General features: G+C 36.3%; 2 protein-coding genes across 3 annotated transcripts in view; one reads left to right on the top strand and one right to left on the bottom strand.

Annotated features, from left to right (window-relative positions):
• Window positions 1–1,269: 1,269 nt before the first annotated feature.
• LOC142976061 (organic cation transporter protein-like) lies at window positions 1,270–8,093 on the top strand. Its single transcript, XM_076119267.1, has 8 exons — window positions 1,270–1,522; window positions 1,996–2,239; window positions 4,278–4,512; window positions 4,850–5,105; window positions 5,462–5,784; window positions 6,185–6,488; window positions 6,694–6,875; window positions 7,206–8,093. The coding sequence occupies exons 2-8, from the start codon at window positions 2,001–2,003 to the stop codon at window positions 7,368–7,370; spliced, it is 1,704 nt and encodes a 567-aa protein (XP_075975382.1). The 5' UTR covers window positions 1,270–1,522; window positions 1,996–2,000; the 3' UTR covers window positions 7,371–8,093.
• A 768-nt stretch (window positions 8,094–8,861) lies between these two features.
• The window catches only part of LOC142976193 (organic cation transporter protein-like), a 49,844-nt gene continuing 40,506 nt past the window's right edge, over window positions 8,862–18,199 (bottom strand). For both annotated transcript variants that reach the window (XM_076119452.1, XM_076119451.1), the window contains exons 5-10: window positions 16,058–16,158; window positions 15,440–15,588; window positions 12,764–13,089; window positions 12,135–12,441; window positions 11,274–11,455; window positions 8,862–10,898 (exon numbers count right to left, since the gene is read on the bottom strand). In XM_076119452.1, the coding sequence (XP_075975567.1) occupies window positions 10,698–10,898; window positions 11,274–11,455; window positions 12,135–12,441; window positions 12,764–13,089; window positions 15,440–15,588; window positions 16,058–16,158 (1,266 nt within the window). In that variant the 3' untranslated portion in view covers window positions 8,862–10,697. The remainder of the gene's footprint in view (window positions 10,899–11,273; window positions 11,456–12,134; window positions 12,442–12,763; window positions 13,090–15,439; window positions 15,589–16,057; window positions 16,159–18,199) is intronic.

Raw genomic sequence — 18,199 nt, 5'->3', positions numbered from 1 at the left:
ACCGTACCTTTAGTAGTAGTACCTTTTATCTTAGTTATCTCTAAGATTTATATGTCTACATATATTATATCATTTATCGAGCTCGTGGCTTAGTTAACAACAGCCGCGCGGATCGATCTCTGAGGTTAAGCCATGCTTGCCGAGGTTGATTTGTGGATGGGTGACCATCTTATACATATCGAGTTCCTCCGTGTTTCGGAAGGCACGTTAAATTGTGGGTCCCGGCTGTCAATTTCGAAGATCTTTGACAGTCGTTAACAGCAGTCAGAAGCTTGAAAGTCTGACAACCAGTCTTACCGAAGGGTATCGTGTTATCCCAGGTAACTGGGTTGTGGAGGTCAGATAGGCAGTCGCTCCATGTAAAACACTGGTATTCAGCTGCATCCGGTGAGACTGGAAGCCGACTCCAACATAGCTTGGAAGAAAGGCTAAGCTGATATATATATTATATCATTTATCTTAAACCTGCTACACATATATTCGGTTCGGCACGATTGATTCGGCATTTATCGAACAACATAACCGATTCGAAGCAATTACTGCACTTTTTCGGCTTGTGCCGACCGATAATGCAATGTCGAGCGAAATTTTTTCCGAACATTTATCTACCCCATATTCGGTTTTGCCGCCCGACTGGGTCTATGAATGCCGAACCGCTTATGTGTGTAGCTAGGCTTTCGTACAAGAAAGAGTTTTCAAAGTGATTAGCAGGATTTTAATGGCTTTTTCTTTTTACCTACTTACTGTATATTTAATGTGTGTGTGTTTGTTAATAGTAGTGATAATAAGGATTGTAACTCGTCTGATTATGTGATATTAAAAGATTTTATTTTATTTGTTTTGTCTTGTTTTTATGTCTGCTACTGAGTAACGTAAAGATAATGTGTTACATTAAGGTTATGCAATAGCAGATACGACCTATAAATACAATTTTGCATTTAATAAGAGGCAAAGTAATTAGTCTCATATATAAATACCTCCTGGTTTAGGTCGTCACGCCGCTACCATTAGGTTGGTAGGTCGTGGGTTTGATTCCCACATGGAACAGTTATTTGAACGATCCACAAAGAATTGTCTCGGGTCTGTTTGTACTCTGTGTCCTCCTGATGCAATGGTAGTGGCATAGCGACCACCTTAACCGCTGCGCCACAAGGGTCGTCAATTAAAAATTCTATGTGGTTCTAGAACACTGATTTTTCCATAAGAGTCTAGGACCATATCAAATCAAGTCAATGTCATATACCAATCAAGGGTCATCCATAATCTACTTATGTCTGACTTACCTGGGATTACATCGAAATAATTAAATATTTATCAGTAAATTAATAAATAATAATTTATTAAATTTGTTTTAAGAGATAATGCTCTGTGGGAAGATAAAACATACATTTGATTACAGTTGCCGGTGCAACTGACTGTAGTCTACTTGGAGTGAGGGCCTCTGACTGACGTGGTCAGGACCTAGAATAAATTAAGTGATTTCAGTGTGTATTTGTGTACCTGTGGAAAATTTGGCAATTTGGTAATTTTGGTTGATTTGTTCGAAATAATGAATATAGTGAAAATATTTCGAAAATCAAGGAATTCGAAATCAGTGGATATCGTCATTTTCCAATAGTTGAAAGTCAAGTGAAAAAAATTAAAAAGATAATTTAAAAAAAATCTATTATGATCCTGTCTGCTAAAAAAAATCAGATATATTAACAAAAAAAATTGTGCTACATTTTTTTTATATATAATATTAAATTACGATCAAAATTATATTCATGTTTTCTAATTAATTAATTTTCTACCTCAGAAAAATATTTTGCCTAGAAATCCATTTCAAACCAACCGACTTTTTTTATCAACGCGCTCTTATCAAAAGTAAAAATATTTTTTCCGAATAAACAGCTACATATTCTTGAAAAAAAAAACAATATCCTTACAAAATAAAAAAAATCGGCTTAAACTACAAAAAAAATCTAACAAAAAATATTTTCAAAAATCGTATAGATAAAATGGAGAACGATGCCAAAGCCGGGGAGGCTTCGCGGCCCAGCGTGGGCAGCAGGAAAGGCTCCGAACCTGACCTGAAGCAAGGCTCCGAGAAGCCAGTGGACCTGGATGATGTACTGGTGAACGAACTCGGCCAGTTCGGACGATACCAGCTCACCAATTTACTCTTGATAGCTATTCCTACCATCATGTCTGCTTTCATGAGCGAGTTTATATTTTCTGCGGCTGCTATTCCACATAGGTAAGTGTTAATATTTTTTTTTAGTTCTGGATAATGTAGTAATAAATGCTCTGGTATTTTTTGTTCAATTCTAAGTTTTGAAAAACGTGTGTTTAGTAAATGCTCCAGTAATTTTTGTGGTTCTATTAATATGGCAATGTTAAAAAAATGTACGTTATTGGCGCAAAAATAGAGTATACGATTGCGGATTACAAGATCCCGAATTCGATTTCTGAATTTTGCTAAGTGTTGTTGAAATATGTGGTAAAAATGCTTTTTGTCATCAGTAATTTTTCGTACAATATTTTTTTATTAAAAATAATAGTAAGTATAATATAATATCTTTGCATAACCCTTCCAGAAATACAATCATCACATTATTATTTTCAAAATTCACAACCAAACACTTTTCTCGCTTCCGAAGCAGTCGGCTAAAACTATCTTAGTTATTTTTTTATAAAATATATTTTTTTTGGAAATGTGTTAATTTTTTATACGAACTTTATTTATCGTTCCTATCAAACTGCAAACAATTTTATATATACCTTTGTCTTTTTTTATTGTCATGTACATTATCTTCAAAATGTTCTACAGAAGTTAATTTTAAGATACACAAACAACGAATCATTAAAATTTTATAGACTTAATGTTTGTTCTGAACTTTGCCGCTGAGTACATCTTAGGGAAAATGTTGCGCAACCGTCTTCAACCGTTCTTCTTTTATAAGTTAAATCAACTTTAGTGTTTTTATTTTATAACATAATTTCATGTAGTTACATTTGATCCAGATCTCACCAGTAGTTTTGGAAATATCTTAAAAATCAGTAAAATCAAGTAATTTCATCTAAAAAGACAGGATTTAATTCTATTTTCACAAAATAAAAAAAGTATTTTATGACATTTTTTACCGTAGGAACTTTTTTAAATTTTGTTTTACATTTAAAGACCTCCGTGGCGCTGTGGATGTGGTAAGGTAATCATATCCGCGCTACTATTTCGTTAGCAGTTTTGATTCCCACACTCTATATAAATACATATTATTTTGTGCGACATTACTAAATTGATTTTTTATGTCTGTAGGCCTACAATGTTTCTTTAATCCGCAGTTTAGCTATCATTTTCGATTTTAGGCCGCTATTATGCGTATAAATCGATTTTTTGTTTTAACAGTCAATGCAATAAAGATTACTTTACTTCTACTTTAGTTTACTTAACGAAGCTTGAAAATAAATGCAATCATGGCGAGAAAGAGGCTCCGTAGATGTTCTTCGTGTACTTCGTTTATCATAGTCCTAGCGACACATAAAATCAATTATTCTAATTGCGGGCGTGGTCTTTTGATTACAACACTATAATCCGATATAATGCAAATATGACATATGATATTTGTATTGTATTCAAAATATTTAAGCCTCGGGGTATCCATCAGATAGCACAGATAAGATAAACAAAACACAATCAATCCATCAATTTGATCTTTTAAGTAATTACTTAATTACTGATGCCACCTGCTGCTTTAATCAGAACAACGTGAATTGCAAAAAGGGGTTAAAAATTTAAAATATAATATTTAATCAGCGAAAGTGAACTTTTACTCATATTTTCCACCATCTGATTAAAGACTCGCCACTGAAGTCTTTTCGATGCTAAATGTGTATCAGTGGATTTAACGACAACGCTGAATTACTTTAGGAGATCTTGGAAAGTGCAATCTTTATTTCACATTGAGCCAGTTTGGTGGACTTAGACTCTTTCAATCAACTAGTTTTTTATTCTGCCCTAACCGTGTCTAGCAATAGAATACGTTAATATCCGGGTCCTCACTGAACGGGCAGCCTCGTGAGGCAATATCTCGGTGCCGCTCATTTCGATCTGAAAGAAAAGAGACCTAGAGGACCCGGCTAATCCGTTTTAGTTTCATGAAATATGGAACAAGTTTATTGCTATATACCGGTCACGACATATTATTTTTATAGAAACTCGAATCCAGTGGTCGTACATACACTACTGTTTAGACCAGAAAGTTAGTCATTTATAATCAACAAGTGATGTTCCTTAGGTGTCGCATCAGCGAATGTGGTGAATACAGCAAGACCAACACGTTCGAGCCCGAGTGGCTCCTCAACGCCATCCCGGTGTCAACGACCAGCAACCTCGGCTTCCAGAGCTGCAGCCGCTTCGAGTCCATCGGCAATGGCACCCTGGACTACTGCCCTGCTAACCTGTTCACTACTGCTACCACTGATTGTAATGAAGAGTTTGTTTATGCTAGGGATAATTCTGTTGTGTATGATGTAAGTTTGAAACAATAGTTGTTTTTTATATAGAAGTCTGTTTATTGGACAATTTTTTCATGATAGTAAGGGAGTATATTTTCGAAATAATCTGTAGATATTGAGGCATTTAGAGGTAGCACACAAATCTGAGCTTCGACGCCTCAATTTATGTTCATTTGTAGTCTATTAAAAAAGCATTTAGGAAACTTAGGTTGAAAAAAAAGCCGGCTTAGTTTAAACTGAAATTCTCTTGAATTTTTTTTCTCTATGGATTTTACTAGTAAATAGTATTGTACCCAACCGTAGTTAAGTATGGAATTACCTGAAATGGCTTTAAAACTGCTCTTTTTTCCAGTTCAACCTCGGTTGTCAAGACTGGCTCCGTGCGTTAGCCGGTACTCTCAACAGTGTCGGTACTCTCCTAGTGCTGCCCATCACTGGTTATGTCTCCGACAGATTCGGTAGAAGAATAGCCCTCGTCATCAGCATCTTCAACATTGGACTGTTCGGTTTGATCAGATCCTTCTCTGTCAATTACCCTATGTATTTGACGCTGCAAATTGCACAGACTACCTTTGGTGCTGGAACATTCAGCTCGGCTTATATCTTTGGTAAGTTATCAACAATAATGAAGGTTTTGATAAAATAGTAGTAGTTTTTGTTGTAAAATGTGATTTTCTGATTAGTTTTAATTCTGATCTAAGAAAGGTAACTGAAAGTAGATGTGAGATTAAAATATGCGTTTAAAAAATAATGCATATTGCATTGACGATAACTGGGTATGAATAAGGGCCCAAGGATGATGATTACTAATTTACATTTCTTTAAAAATATTCACACATCGGTTTAACGAACAAACTGAATATATCGATACTTTAGAACGATAACTAATATGCAAGAGAATTTAAATTCCAAACATTAAGTATTTAATACTGTTTGTAACCTACTAATAATACTAACTCTACAGCCACCGAATTCGTTGGACCAAAATACCGAGTGTTAACCAGCGCGACATGCACTTCAATGTTCGCCGTCGGTCAAGTGGTCATGGCCAGCGTGGCCTGGATCATCCAACCTTGGAGATACATGATCATGGCCCTGCACATTCCTCCCTTCCTAATCGTCTCATACTACTGGATCCTGGACGAGAGTGTCAGGTGGCTGCTGTCCAAGCAGAAGTATGTTGAAGCCAAGGAAGTTTTGGAGAAAGTGTCCAGGGTTAACAAGAAGGAGATCAGTGAGAAGTCTATGCATGCGTTGTTGAACCCACCTCCACCACCTCCGAAGCCTGTAAGTAAAGTACTAACACAACTTTATAAGTTATTTCCATAACCTCCTGCTTTATTTGATTGAACCCAAGTCATAGGTTTACTGTAGCTTGGGTTCAATTCAACAAGATTTCTTTCGAATTTTAACTTCAGATGGTGTCAGGATAATGAATAACGTTTAACCTATATTTTATCTTAGGGGTGGGGGTGACGGCTAATAGCCCGATGAAACTTCGACTCTTGATCCTTTGTGTGATCCCCTCCTTTGCTACTCTAGACGTTGGGGGGCAGAGTAATACCATTTACTCAAGTTTAATGGTGAAACAAGTTTTGTGATAGCGCGACAGATTTTACTAAAGTTGCAAATATGCTGTTCATAAATACAATTAGCTATACCTAACGTTTCCCACATTTTATTTTAGGAGGGCGCAGAAGAAGCTCCGAGCGTGGTCGTAGCAATCTTCCGCTCCCCGGTGTTGCTCCGCCGCGTGCTCACGACTCCCATCTGGTGGATCACCACGACATTTGTGTACTACGGGCTCTCCATCAACGCCACCAGTCTCTCCGACACCATGTACCTGAACTACATCCTTACCTGTGCTATTGAGATCCCTGGCTTCTACACTGCTCCACTTGTTTTGGATAGAATTGGAAGGAAAGCCACTCTTTCTACTGGATACTTGTTCAGCGCCGCTTGCAATATTGCTTTTGCGTTTATGCCTCAAGGTAAAAGCTAAAAGTTTATTTAACGATTTTTTTTCACTGTAATTTAAGTATCAGTTGATGGAAAGACAGATACAGAAAATCTTTTTTTTTCATCTTCCCTTACCGTCAGATGAGATGAGAGATGATGATGATGATTGTGACTTTGATAACCATTACGATTCTGATTACGCTTCTGCCTATAATAATGCACTTATTCAACTTTCAGATTTAGCTACAGGACGTTTGATTGTATATCTGCTCGGCAAGTTTGGTATATCAGTGGTGTTCACGTCGCTGTATCTATACACGTCAGAGCTGTACCCCACTCAGTACCGACACAGTCTGCTGGCGTTCTCTTCTATGATTGGACGAATTGGATCCATCACTGCACCACTCACTCCAGTACTTGTAAGTATATATGATATATATAGGTAATATATGAATATGTAGTTCAATTGATAAGCTTTGAGAATGTCATAAGGAAATCGACGAAAACCCGCATTTATACCCTGGATTCCTTGGACACGTGGTGGTGGCACTGGCCTCGCTCTGCTGAAAATCTGTCTTTTTTGAAGATACTTTTTTACAACGTCGATCACCGCGTCCCTTATAAATTATTTTTGGTTTCGAAATTACTGTTTAAAAGCGTCTTTTAATATTAGTATCAGTAATAGCTAATTTAATAACACCCAAATCATGTATAGTTTATGTTCCTTAATATTTTATTCCGTATTCTAGGCGGAATACTGGCATGGCATCCCGTCTCTCATGTTCGGTGCCATGGCTGTTCTCTCCGGTATCCTGGTCCTCACGCAGCCAGAAACCCTCGGCACCAACATGCCTGACACCCTGGAAGAAGCCGAAGCCATCGGGAAACCAGAGTCCATGAGGCGGAACAAATAATAGTGTTGGTTTAGTATGTTAAGAATATTTATTAATATTTACAATAGTCGGTGAAGTTAATGAAGTAAAATAACTTTAGGTTTTCGGGTTTGAGTTGGGTTTTCACTATATCGGTAATTTAATATATACAAAAGGTCATGTAGGGACCATTACTACCAATGGTAGATATGCAGTGCCAAATCCATATATGAGCATTTGGCGTATTTTAGATGAACACTATAAATTTCTATTGAAAAAGAAATATAAACGGATTATTCACATCAATCATCACACACACATCACATCATCTATTGTCATTCTTCTACTTCCTTGCGTCTAACAAACGGGTATTCGCTTTTTACCTGAAGCGCGATCTTCTGCATTCGGTACTGTCGAGTATCAAAGTGTTTCCCGATTAAAATATGCTTCAAAATTTATTCCTACCTTGGTCGCTGATCAGATTATTATGCAACATTTTTCGAGCCTATCAATTGTTGGAAATTATTCTGCAGTGACACGTTTTTTTTTCTGTGACTATTTAATATAACAAATTGCTTCCTATGTCAAACTCTCCATAATCCATAGTACCTAAACGTATATCATCATTATCATCAGCCTAGTCTTTCTTCCAATTATATCGGAATACCTAACTAAAATATACAGTGACTATTAAAAACCCGAGTTGACTGTTCCTTATAATTGTGCTCTCTTAGAATATAAACAATATAAATAGTTGCTAAGATAATGTTAATAGCTAGTTATTAATTAAATACGTATTGTTGTATGAGTTTGTTTTATTTCATAATCTGTGTGTGCGCGTGACTTCGTGTTTTGTTCGAGATGAGTCGGTGATCACGCATCTTATTATATTGTATGTGTTTACATAACTTTATGGCTACCTGTGGCTTTGCCTGGTTAATTTTGAGTGATTTAAGTTGGTACCTACCACGCAAGTGGTTGCAGGTTCGAACCCGAGACAACACAACTTTTCGAAGTTGTGCGTGAATTAGAAACAATTATCACTTGTTACAACGGTGAAGGAAAACATCATGATGCAACCTTGCATGCCTGAGAGTTCTTAAGAATAGTTTTCAGGCGTATCTAAAGACCCAATGCCGCACTAAGAATTGCTCTTGTGTGGCAGGTACTTCACAAATATACAAATAATGGACAAAAAGTACAACCAGACCCGAAACAATTATTTGTGGATCGCACAAATAAAAGTTCCGTGTGGGAATCAAACCCACGACCTCCAACGCAGTGGCATCGGGGTGGCGACCTAAACTACAGCGCCACGGAGGCAGGTATATAGAAAAGTAGATACTTAATTTTATTTATTACAGATATTTTGTAGTAACAAACATCCACTTGAATTTCATTCATTCATATGTAACATGCAGACAATAACCTCTCCGTAGTATTAGCAGTATAATAGGTAGTTGTCACACACGGAAGTAATTTGCTCCTAATAAGATCTTTAATGTAGCGAGTGAGGTGAAATAAAAGAACCAGTGTTTTTATATAAATTATTATGAACACTTATAAAAATAAACTTCACAATACTCAGATGTACGAGATTCACAATAATTAATACGCTTTGCTTTCATCATGGGATTAGTATCTCAGTTTGTTTATAATTACGGAATTACAATTTCGGTTCGAGAAAAGCTAAAGTTTGTATTGATATTCGAACAATTACGTCGTTTTCTACTCGACATACGGTATTCTGTGTCTGATTCAAAATCACTTTACTATTTTCAAAATGCTGTTAAACAAATGCCAGCGTATAAATATATTTTGCCTTAGAATTTACAATTATTGTTTTTTCTCAATACTTTATACTTTTATTCATAAATGTTTAAAGAGCTACTATACAAAGCATAGCGTAGAGAAACGATAAAACTTTTTTTGAGTTATAAAAAACAGATTTTTATCGCAATAGCGGGCCATTGCCACTAAACAATGAAATATCGTAATATTATAAAAAAAGACTGACTAACCCCCAGTTTCTGAGGAACATTTAGCGGTAGTTTATATATTCAATAGCGTTTAAGCTCATATTAAAAAATGCTATTGAATAGATAAACTAAATGTACCCAGAAACCGGGGGTAAGAAAACAGTAAAATGCGATTTTTCTTTCTTTACGCCAACATTAGAACAATCAACTGATAACCAATACAAATGATGAAGAGCATCCAGCAAGTTAATAAACATCACAATATGACAACATCACAATATTACATTCAACAATGTCACTGTAGAAACGTTCGTAAGAAATATGTGGTGTTTATCACTCGCTTAGTTTATAACTAACATATTCAGATTACGTTATAATGTTGTAAATTATACAACTGTTTTTATTGTTAGTAAGAGTAAATAGAATTGTTGTAGTTAGGTATTGGCGTTTAATACAAAATGGATGAGAAATAAGGCACAGATTATTTAAATATTTAAGGTATTTGTCAGTAAATTGGACTGTATGATTTTAAAATTAAATGCTTCTCGTAACTGATAGTTCAAATAATATGATAGCAGGTTTTACTACAAGTGCAGACAAAAAAGGGCTGATATAATTTTACTGCCTATCAGAGTCGTTTCGGTTAGTAACATTAAAGTATAAATAATTATATTTTCTATAAGTAAATAATGTTTTAAATGTAACGTACACTGAACATGTTATTTTCCACTACGTACAAAAGTGAGATCTTATCCAACACACCTATCTAATAACTTAACACAAACATAAATAATAATGATCAATACAATTTGTATTACACGCAGTGTTTCAACACAACACTTGGTACACTCAATCAAGTACTTAACACGAATATCACACGAAAACCTGAGCATTGAGTTCACGCTGACCCATCCTTTTCTAGTCCTTGACACAACGCCACTCAATAACCACATAGCTAACTTAACAATTGTCAAAAAGTCGCTCAAGATCATTTGGTCCACATTTCATCAGTCTTTTATCATCGTAGGAAGACTATATCACTAGGAGTTCCGAACTAGGCGCTTAGCAGACGGCAGGTATTTTCACAGTCTATTGCTCGAAAAGACCACTTGCGCTCAGTAGACGGCAGTAATTATTGCTGGCGCTTCGTAGACAGGATGTAGACACTCGAAAAGACCACACCAATCCAATGTCTTCACAAAAATCGCATGATAGTTTCGTATCACTGGGACTTGTAAGCACCATTTATTTATCCACTGATCTTCGTAAAGTCATTCAGTAAAACAAGGTCTATCGTCGAAAAGCGTCTACCGTCTCACCAGCGCCTTCCAAAACTGGCAACGTTGCAAGAAATCTTACAACGTCGCTTTTTCCTCTCAAAGTTTGTCTTCTATTCCTTTCCTTGCGTGATGCTAACGCTATGACGAATGACATCTGGGGTCTCAACAGCCTGGTTGTCAATTTTCTCCGCGTCTGCGATGTCGTCTGGAAGAGCTACTTTGCTAGTGTCGGGAAGAAGCAGAGCTAGTAGTGCAGCTCCGATAGCTACAGCCCCGAATACGATGCTTGGTAGACCTGACATGTATTTGTCCTGAAAAAGAAAATACAATGTTGAAGATATAAATTTCAAAAGCAATAAATACGATTGATCACTCAAATACAAGATACGAAGGTTTTGTTATTATTTGCATGTCAATAATTACAATTTAAGCAGGTATTTCTACTAAAATAAACCGTATTTCTATAGTACAAAGTTGTTATCAGAAATTCAAAGAAGACATATTTTTACGGCTTTATTATAAGCAATTTCTTAGGAAAAGGTCTTTTAGGAAGAGCACATAATCCACCAAAGTCCAATATCACCATTTTTAGTTTTGGAAAAGTAAAGAGATCTTGCTGCAGGTCCCTAAAAAGTCCCATTTCACCAAAACAAATGTATAAAAATGACTTTAAAATGTGAACTTACAAGTAACGGCGCCTGAGGAGCGAGTACAGCTCCCACCCTGCCCACAGTGTTGGCGATGTTGGTGAGGGAGTTCCTCGAGGTGGTGGGGAACACCTCCATGGCGACCACGTACATGCTGAACATGCCGTAACTGCTGCACATCTTACCGGCCAGGTAGAACAGGACTGACACCCAGCCGACAGCTGTGAAGAAAAAAAATGCTTTATTAAAACTGTGGGGTCAATGAACTAAGTATTTTTAAATTGTTGTGTTTCTAGCTGTTCGTGTTTTTACTAAAATAGCTTTTTTCTAGATTCTACTTTGTTGAATTTTGACCTAAAGATTATAGGATATTTTAAAGTTCTAGGAACATTAACTGAGTATAAGAAGCGACAAATAAATTCATTCAGGACATGCAGTTGATGTAATAGGTAAAAATAACTGTAAAAAAGACTTTTACGTGTAGAAAGCTGACACACATTACATTTACAGACAGTACACAGACTACACAATAAACACTTGACGCAAAATTAACTAAAAAATCACATTCAATTATTCTATCTTGCTTATCTTACTGCAAATCTCTTCCATTGTTTACTTATATGCACCAAGAAAGTACAAAATTAGGAAACCATATGTAAACTTGAGTCACAAATTTCTAAAAACGCAATTTTAGATTTATTTAATTTCGCTTACTAAGACCTTCATTCAGGTCAAAACAATTAAATTTAAAGAGAGAAAAGGATATGTTTCTATGGGCTCCTCCATTTACTAATCCTTGCCGTATAGCCTTAGTTTCGAGTCAGAAAATAATATTAAAAATCGTGAATTCAATAACATAAAGATATAAAACATAACAAAACAACAAAGCACAAAACTCACCTTTAGACACAAAAGCGGACGCAAAGAAGAAGACACAACACAACGTATACGCGACACAGATGGGGGCCTTTCTTCCGAACCTGGTCAGAGTGAAGGCGGTGATCAGCCTGGTGGGGATGGAGACCAGGAGTAGAGCGGAGAAGTTGAGGTACTTGTTGCCGGAGACGCTGGTAGAGTTGATGATGGTGCCGTTGTACACGAAGGTGCTGCAGATGAAGCAGCAGGCGATGAGGGCCACGCGGAGCAGGATCGTGCGGGAGCGTAAGACTGAGAGCAGGTGCAGACGCTCCGGGGGACGGTCTCCTTCCTGTGGAGATTGTTGGTGGTTAGAAACTGGTTGATGGCGATGGTGACTGATGTGATATGCTATAGTTTCTGTAGCTCTTTGTCCATCAGTTTCTTCTAATCAGGTTTTTAATGTACCGCGACAGACAGTCAAGTATTTACAGGCTCTTAGAATGAACATGAAATAATAAAAAAAGAATAGTGGTACCTATAACTAAGTTATCAACTTTTACAACCAAAGTACTAGTAATTCAATTTACGTTGATGAATAACTTTACTAAGAAAACATTTACAATTCAAATTACTCATTCATACCTTAATAAAAAGAATAATTGCAAACTTACCTCATCACTCTTACTCACAGTAGTAATTTTAGACAGCATCGCTTTAGACTTGTTAGACAGCTGAATATTATTAATCTTGGCTACTTTGTTCAACACACGTACAGCTTCATCGTTCTTGTTGTGAGCCAACAACCACCTGACACCTTCATCCACCAGGAAGATGTAGAACACGACGACAAGGAGAGGGGCATAGATAGCCCTCATCATGTGCCGCCAGTAAGGGATCTTCCAGGCAATGAGACCAAAGAATGCACTTCCGAAGCTGGCCAAGATGTCCGAGATGCAGGAGAACATCACTCGACGTTTTTGACTCACGAGTTCCAAGGCTGAAAGAAATAGAATAGTTTCATTAGTATTTATAACTAGCTGACCCGCGCAACTTCGCTTGCGTCACCTAAGAGAATAAGGTCAAAATTTTCCCCGTATTTATAACATTTTTTGTTGCTACTACGCTCCTTATGATCGTAGCGTGATGTTATATAGCCTATAGCCTTCCTCAATAAATGGGCTATCTAAAACTGAAAGAATTTTTCAAATCCGACCAGTAGTTCCTTAGATTAGCGCGTTCAAACAAACAAACAAACAAACTCTTCAGCTTTATTATATTAGTATAGATAATATTAGTATAGATTACTGTCTTTTTTCTTATCGTATGGTTAGTGGTCAACCTAGTGTCAAAGTTGTTCAAGTCGCCCGAAGGCCTTTGAAGTGGCTTAGCGACCGTTATCTTAATGGACAACAACCGATTTTTAACGTGCCCGCCAAAGCACGAAGAAGCCCGGTTCAAATAACACTATGCGGTAACCTATCTATGTAATGACCGCGCCAAAGTTTGCTTAACCCATAGATCGTATACCGATCGGTGAGTGCAACTGGCTAGTCTAGTCAATATTTCCGATCTTACAAAGGTTTCAAACATATTAAAGTTTCCCATGTTTTTTAAATCCAGTAAGCTATTTCAATTACATAGAACCTTTACACAATCAAAACTAGAAATAGGTACTTCACTTCAGACACAATTTCAATTCAATTCTCAGAAGAAAGAAAGGCTTATTACCTATCCTAGTCATTAAACTAAACGCCTTGTAAACAAACTAATAAGTTAATTACTGTTGCCTTTATTCACAATTCACTTTCAATACAATCCTACAAACTACAGTTCTCAAAGAAAAACCTATTTCACTCAACGGCCAAGAAATTAGTTTCAGATTGTATTGAATTATGATAATGATGTCTTAGATGTAAACGAGATGTCAGTAGGAGAACGTGTTTGTTTTAGAGGAGGTGTTCTGAGGACACGCGGAGGTCAGGCATGGTATTGTGAGTCCAAATAGTTCGCTTTGTTTATATATTTTGACATTAGTTATGGTTTTTTGCTTTGGTATTTTAAAGTTAAGATGTATGGATGTGAATAAGGCAAGAAAAATTTGTTAGGATCGTATCAAGTGGCGCTCTTTAGTCTCTGCCTACCCTTATATATGTAGTTCAAAACTATAACTAACTAACTAACTGGGGTATATTCTTAGTCTTTACTTGAATATTTCACCGCCAATGATTGAAAACATACATATTTCTATGGTCTATTGAAATACTGGCTAGTAAGCCCAGATCAGATATTAAATCAGATGGAACTTGAACAGGTGTTTTTATATATTTACGGTCACCATTTCAGCCACACATAAAATCAATGCAAGATTAATTAATCACACATAAATCACAATTTGTTCGTTCCAGCAAAAAAACATCTATACTAATATTATAAAGCTGAAGAGTTTGTTTGTTTGTTTATTTGTTTGAACGCGCTAATCTCGGGAACTACTGGTCCGATTTGAAAAATTCTTTCAGTGTTAGATAGTCCATTTATCGAGAAAGGCTATAGGCTATATATCATCACGCTACGACCAATAGGAGCAGAGTACCAGTGAAAAAATGTTACAAAAACGGGGAAAATTATGATTCTCTTATGTGACGCAAACGAAGTTGCGCGGGTCAGCTAGTCTTCCATAAAATCGTAATGTTTACATTTCCTGCACATTTCTTCTCACGTTTATTTACATTATGACGTCACGTGACGTATACAGGACAATCACACATTTTCCTCCTAACCTCCTTACGAAGGCACAATGTCATGAGGAACGCCTTGACCCCGTCACGGTTTTCTATCTCAGGATAATCCATTTACGTATGAGAATAGTTTAACGCAAATTTCCATAACAAGAGAGAAGTAAAGAATTCTTGCCGTGAGGTCAACGCTCTGACATGCCAGGGTTGAATACTTCCTTGTTACGCAACTGTTGTATTTATTTAAACCATTTAAATAACTTGTATTATCTTGTACTAGAAATAATTATCACATGCTCCATCGGTGAGTGAAAACATCGTGAGGGACCTTGCATGCCTAATTTTTTTTTTTATAACCCATTACTGTCCTACTGCAGGGCAAGGGTCTCCTCCCAAACAAGGTCCCTCTCACATTACGGGAGGAGACCCTTGCCCAGCAAAGGGACATTAATGGGTTAAATTTATTATTATTTTATTATTATTATCTTGTACTATCTACGCACTTATACAGCCACAGGAGCAAGTTGTGAAAAAAAAAACATTTCTTAAAAGACACTTCATTCAGCAGAATGACAATCTATAGAGTACAAAATAACTTATTGTAATAATACTTACATAGAACCATGGAAGCGTTGCCATAGCCCAGCGCCGTCTCGAGGAACTCCAGCACCAGCAGCATGTAGTAGTTGACGGAGAACGACTTGATCAGACCGGCCACGCCCACCATCAGGGGAGTGCACACGATTACTACTTTACGACCGTACCTGTGGGACAAAAGAGGGTTTAATTAAAGGGTATATTTTGAAAAACTTAGGTCTCTTTAGTCTTTAAAATTTGATTACTGAAAAATAATCTTTATTATCGTGGATAGTAAAAGGTTAAGTATGTAATAGAGAGTTCAACCTTTCCATTTTTTTCGAAGGATATTCTAATTTAAATCATGAGATTTCTCTTATATACTTAGGAGTTTCGTGTATGTTGTTCCGTGGTCAAATGTTGAACACTTTATCTCGTCTACCATTTCGTCAATCGACCCTAGAGTTAGGCCATGTAGATTTAGAAGCTTGGCTCTACATGAGATCTTAATATATTTATCACAGGGCAAATCTTATGTGGTCGTCTTGGCAACATTTAACATGAAGTGTTTTTTGGTAGGATCTATATTATAATAAGCTTTCTTGTAGTCACAAAACCTTTATAATATTTTATTGAGTTCTAAAACTTTACACTTACTTGTCAGAAATGAGTCCAGAGATGACGAATGAGAAGACCAGTCCCAAGTTGTGCACGGTACCGATGAGAGTTCTCTTCCACGGCTGACATCCTAGGTCAAACTGAAAATAAAATAAGTACATCCCGTTTAGTCCTCTAAAAACCTAAGAAAAAGAAAAAAGAATCAGGCTTTAAAACGTAGAGACTAAAAAAATATGCTGCTACAAACATACATAATTTACCCACAAACAAAACGCAATGTTAATTTTTAAAAATAAAGACTTTCTAAAAACAATTACGATCTAATGTCAAGCTTTTCTTCAAAACGAGAAGGTACTCAATTCGATCGATTTATTACAAACAACAATTTACAAATTGATTGCCAACATCAACCTCATTTCGGTTTAAACAAACATTCTTCTTAAAATTTGTTTTTCATTGCATTGTGATTTGTGGTCACACACGCACATCCGAATATATCACATATTATTATATTCTCGTTACATACAATCATACAATTCATCAGTTAACAGAACGAAACAGTAATTCTTATAATTTTCACCATCGCACCGTCACCGTTTCTTAAATGACGTCTTATACAACATGTCTATCAAAATGACTGGCTTGAAACAATGTTGATACATTAGAATTATATTAAATACTTAAATATATAAGTTTGTTTATGTTTATGTCGTTGAAATTGTGTCGAGTTGTCGTGATAGAGGATTAACTGTGAAGTTATAAGCATGTGATTATGTTTAAATAAGTATACATGTGGTTAAGCTTATATACCGTTGGATCTGCTATTTTGTGCATGTTTGTCTGTTCTTAAATAGGAGTTGATAGTAAAAAATATGCAAGTAATTTTGATTTTGGCTTAAAGGATTTCATGACTAAAATCAGAGAACCTAAGATTTTGCTTTATGGTGATTTGATGTAGTATGAGCGTTTGAAATTTTATGTTCTTCAAAAAGACCTGGGAGTAATTTGAAACTTATTAAGGCCTCTAAAGACTCCAAAAATTGGACGACTATAAGCAGTGAATGAATTATTTACAGAATTTATAAGGCGAATATAAAATTTGGAAAATTCAAAATACATTTTTGGAAGAAACTAAAACAGTTTGGCTGTTCTAATTAAAGGCGAGTAAAACATTTTTCAGTCCAGTACTACATGTAGTGTAGGTAATTCGTCACGTTCGCACACATGTTTACTCATTACTACTAAACACTATAATGTAGATTGTAGTGTTTACGCGATCATTTGCGTCCACGGAGCGTGACGTTGCCCTGAACTTGAAGCGACAATGACCATCGTGTGTATCACGCCGTTTGACATGTGCAGGTGGGCAGATTCTGATTTGTATCTCATGCAAGTGGTGCTTTAGTAGTTATAGCCTGCTGTATTTTTTTAAATGATAGTCAAAGAGTTGGCATCTCTCTCTCTCCCTCTGTTTTTACTTCCACGACTGGTAATCGCGAAGTCTCGGGTACGATTTCCGGATTCGGAAAAATTCTATAATTTAACTTATAAATGTTTCACTGGGCTAGAGCCCCTCCCGGAATGAGGGAGCGGGCTTTGAGTGAGAGAAACCATGCTAACTAAGTACGGGTTGGTACCTTGCATTTCTTCAACAACTGTGTTAAAGATCTCTCAGGCATGCAACGTGGTGATATCACAATGTTTTTGTTTACCGGAAGAACATGTGATCATTATTTCTAATACACATGTGAGATTAATATAGAGAGAGAATAACAGACGCCTTAGCATTAAACGAGCTTAAGTAAATAATCCTAAACTATTTTGCATGCATCGTGACATGGTAATGTAGCCATGACAAGACTCTGAGATCATAACAGTCAAAGGTAGTGCTTTAATCTAATTATTAAGTGAGGATGACTTGTGTTCTGTATTGCTATTGACATAGTATAAAGGCCTTAGTGCTCTAAGTCATGATGACATCACATATCTAAGTATGAAATAACAATGTTTTCCATCAATAGTAGGCCTATACTATTAAAAACGGATTGAAAGTCGAATTTAGAAAATGTTATTATTAGTTTACTCATAAGTGTAAAATAAATCGACAGGTGACCTAACTTTCCTTTTTAATCACAATTTAGTACATCGGCTACGCTTTGAGTATTTCTGTAGCTTAAATTA

This window comes from Anticarsia gemmatalis, chromosome 10 (genome assembly GCF_050436995.1).
Source record: "Anticarsia gemmatalis isolate Benzon Research Colony breed Stoneville strain chromosome 10, ilAntGemm2 primary, whole genome shotgun sequence".
Lineage (NCBI taxonomy): Eukaryota > Metazoa > Arthropoda > Insecta > Lepidoptera > Erebidae > Anticarsia > Anticarsia gemmatalis.
This window is presented reverse-complemented; position numbering and strand designations above follow the sequence as displayed.

What these genes read in the sequence shown, in the direction of transcription:
- LOC142976061 (XM_076119267.1), top strand. Translation starts at nt 2,001, where the DNA reads ATGGAGAACGATGCCAAAGCCGGGGAGGCTTCGCGGCCCAGCGTGGGC. An exon ending in GCGGCTGCTATTCCACATAG is followed by an intron (nt 2,240 to 4,277) that starts GTAAGTGTTAAT and finishes GATGTTCCTTAG; the next exon opens with GTGTCGCATCAGCGAATGTG. An exon ending in CACCACTCACTCCAGTACTT is followed by an intron (nt 6,876 to 7,205) that starts GTAAGTATATAT and finishes TCCGTATTCTAG; the next exon opens with GCGGAATACTGGCATGGCAT.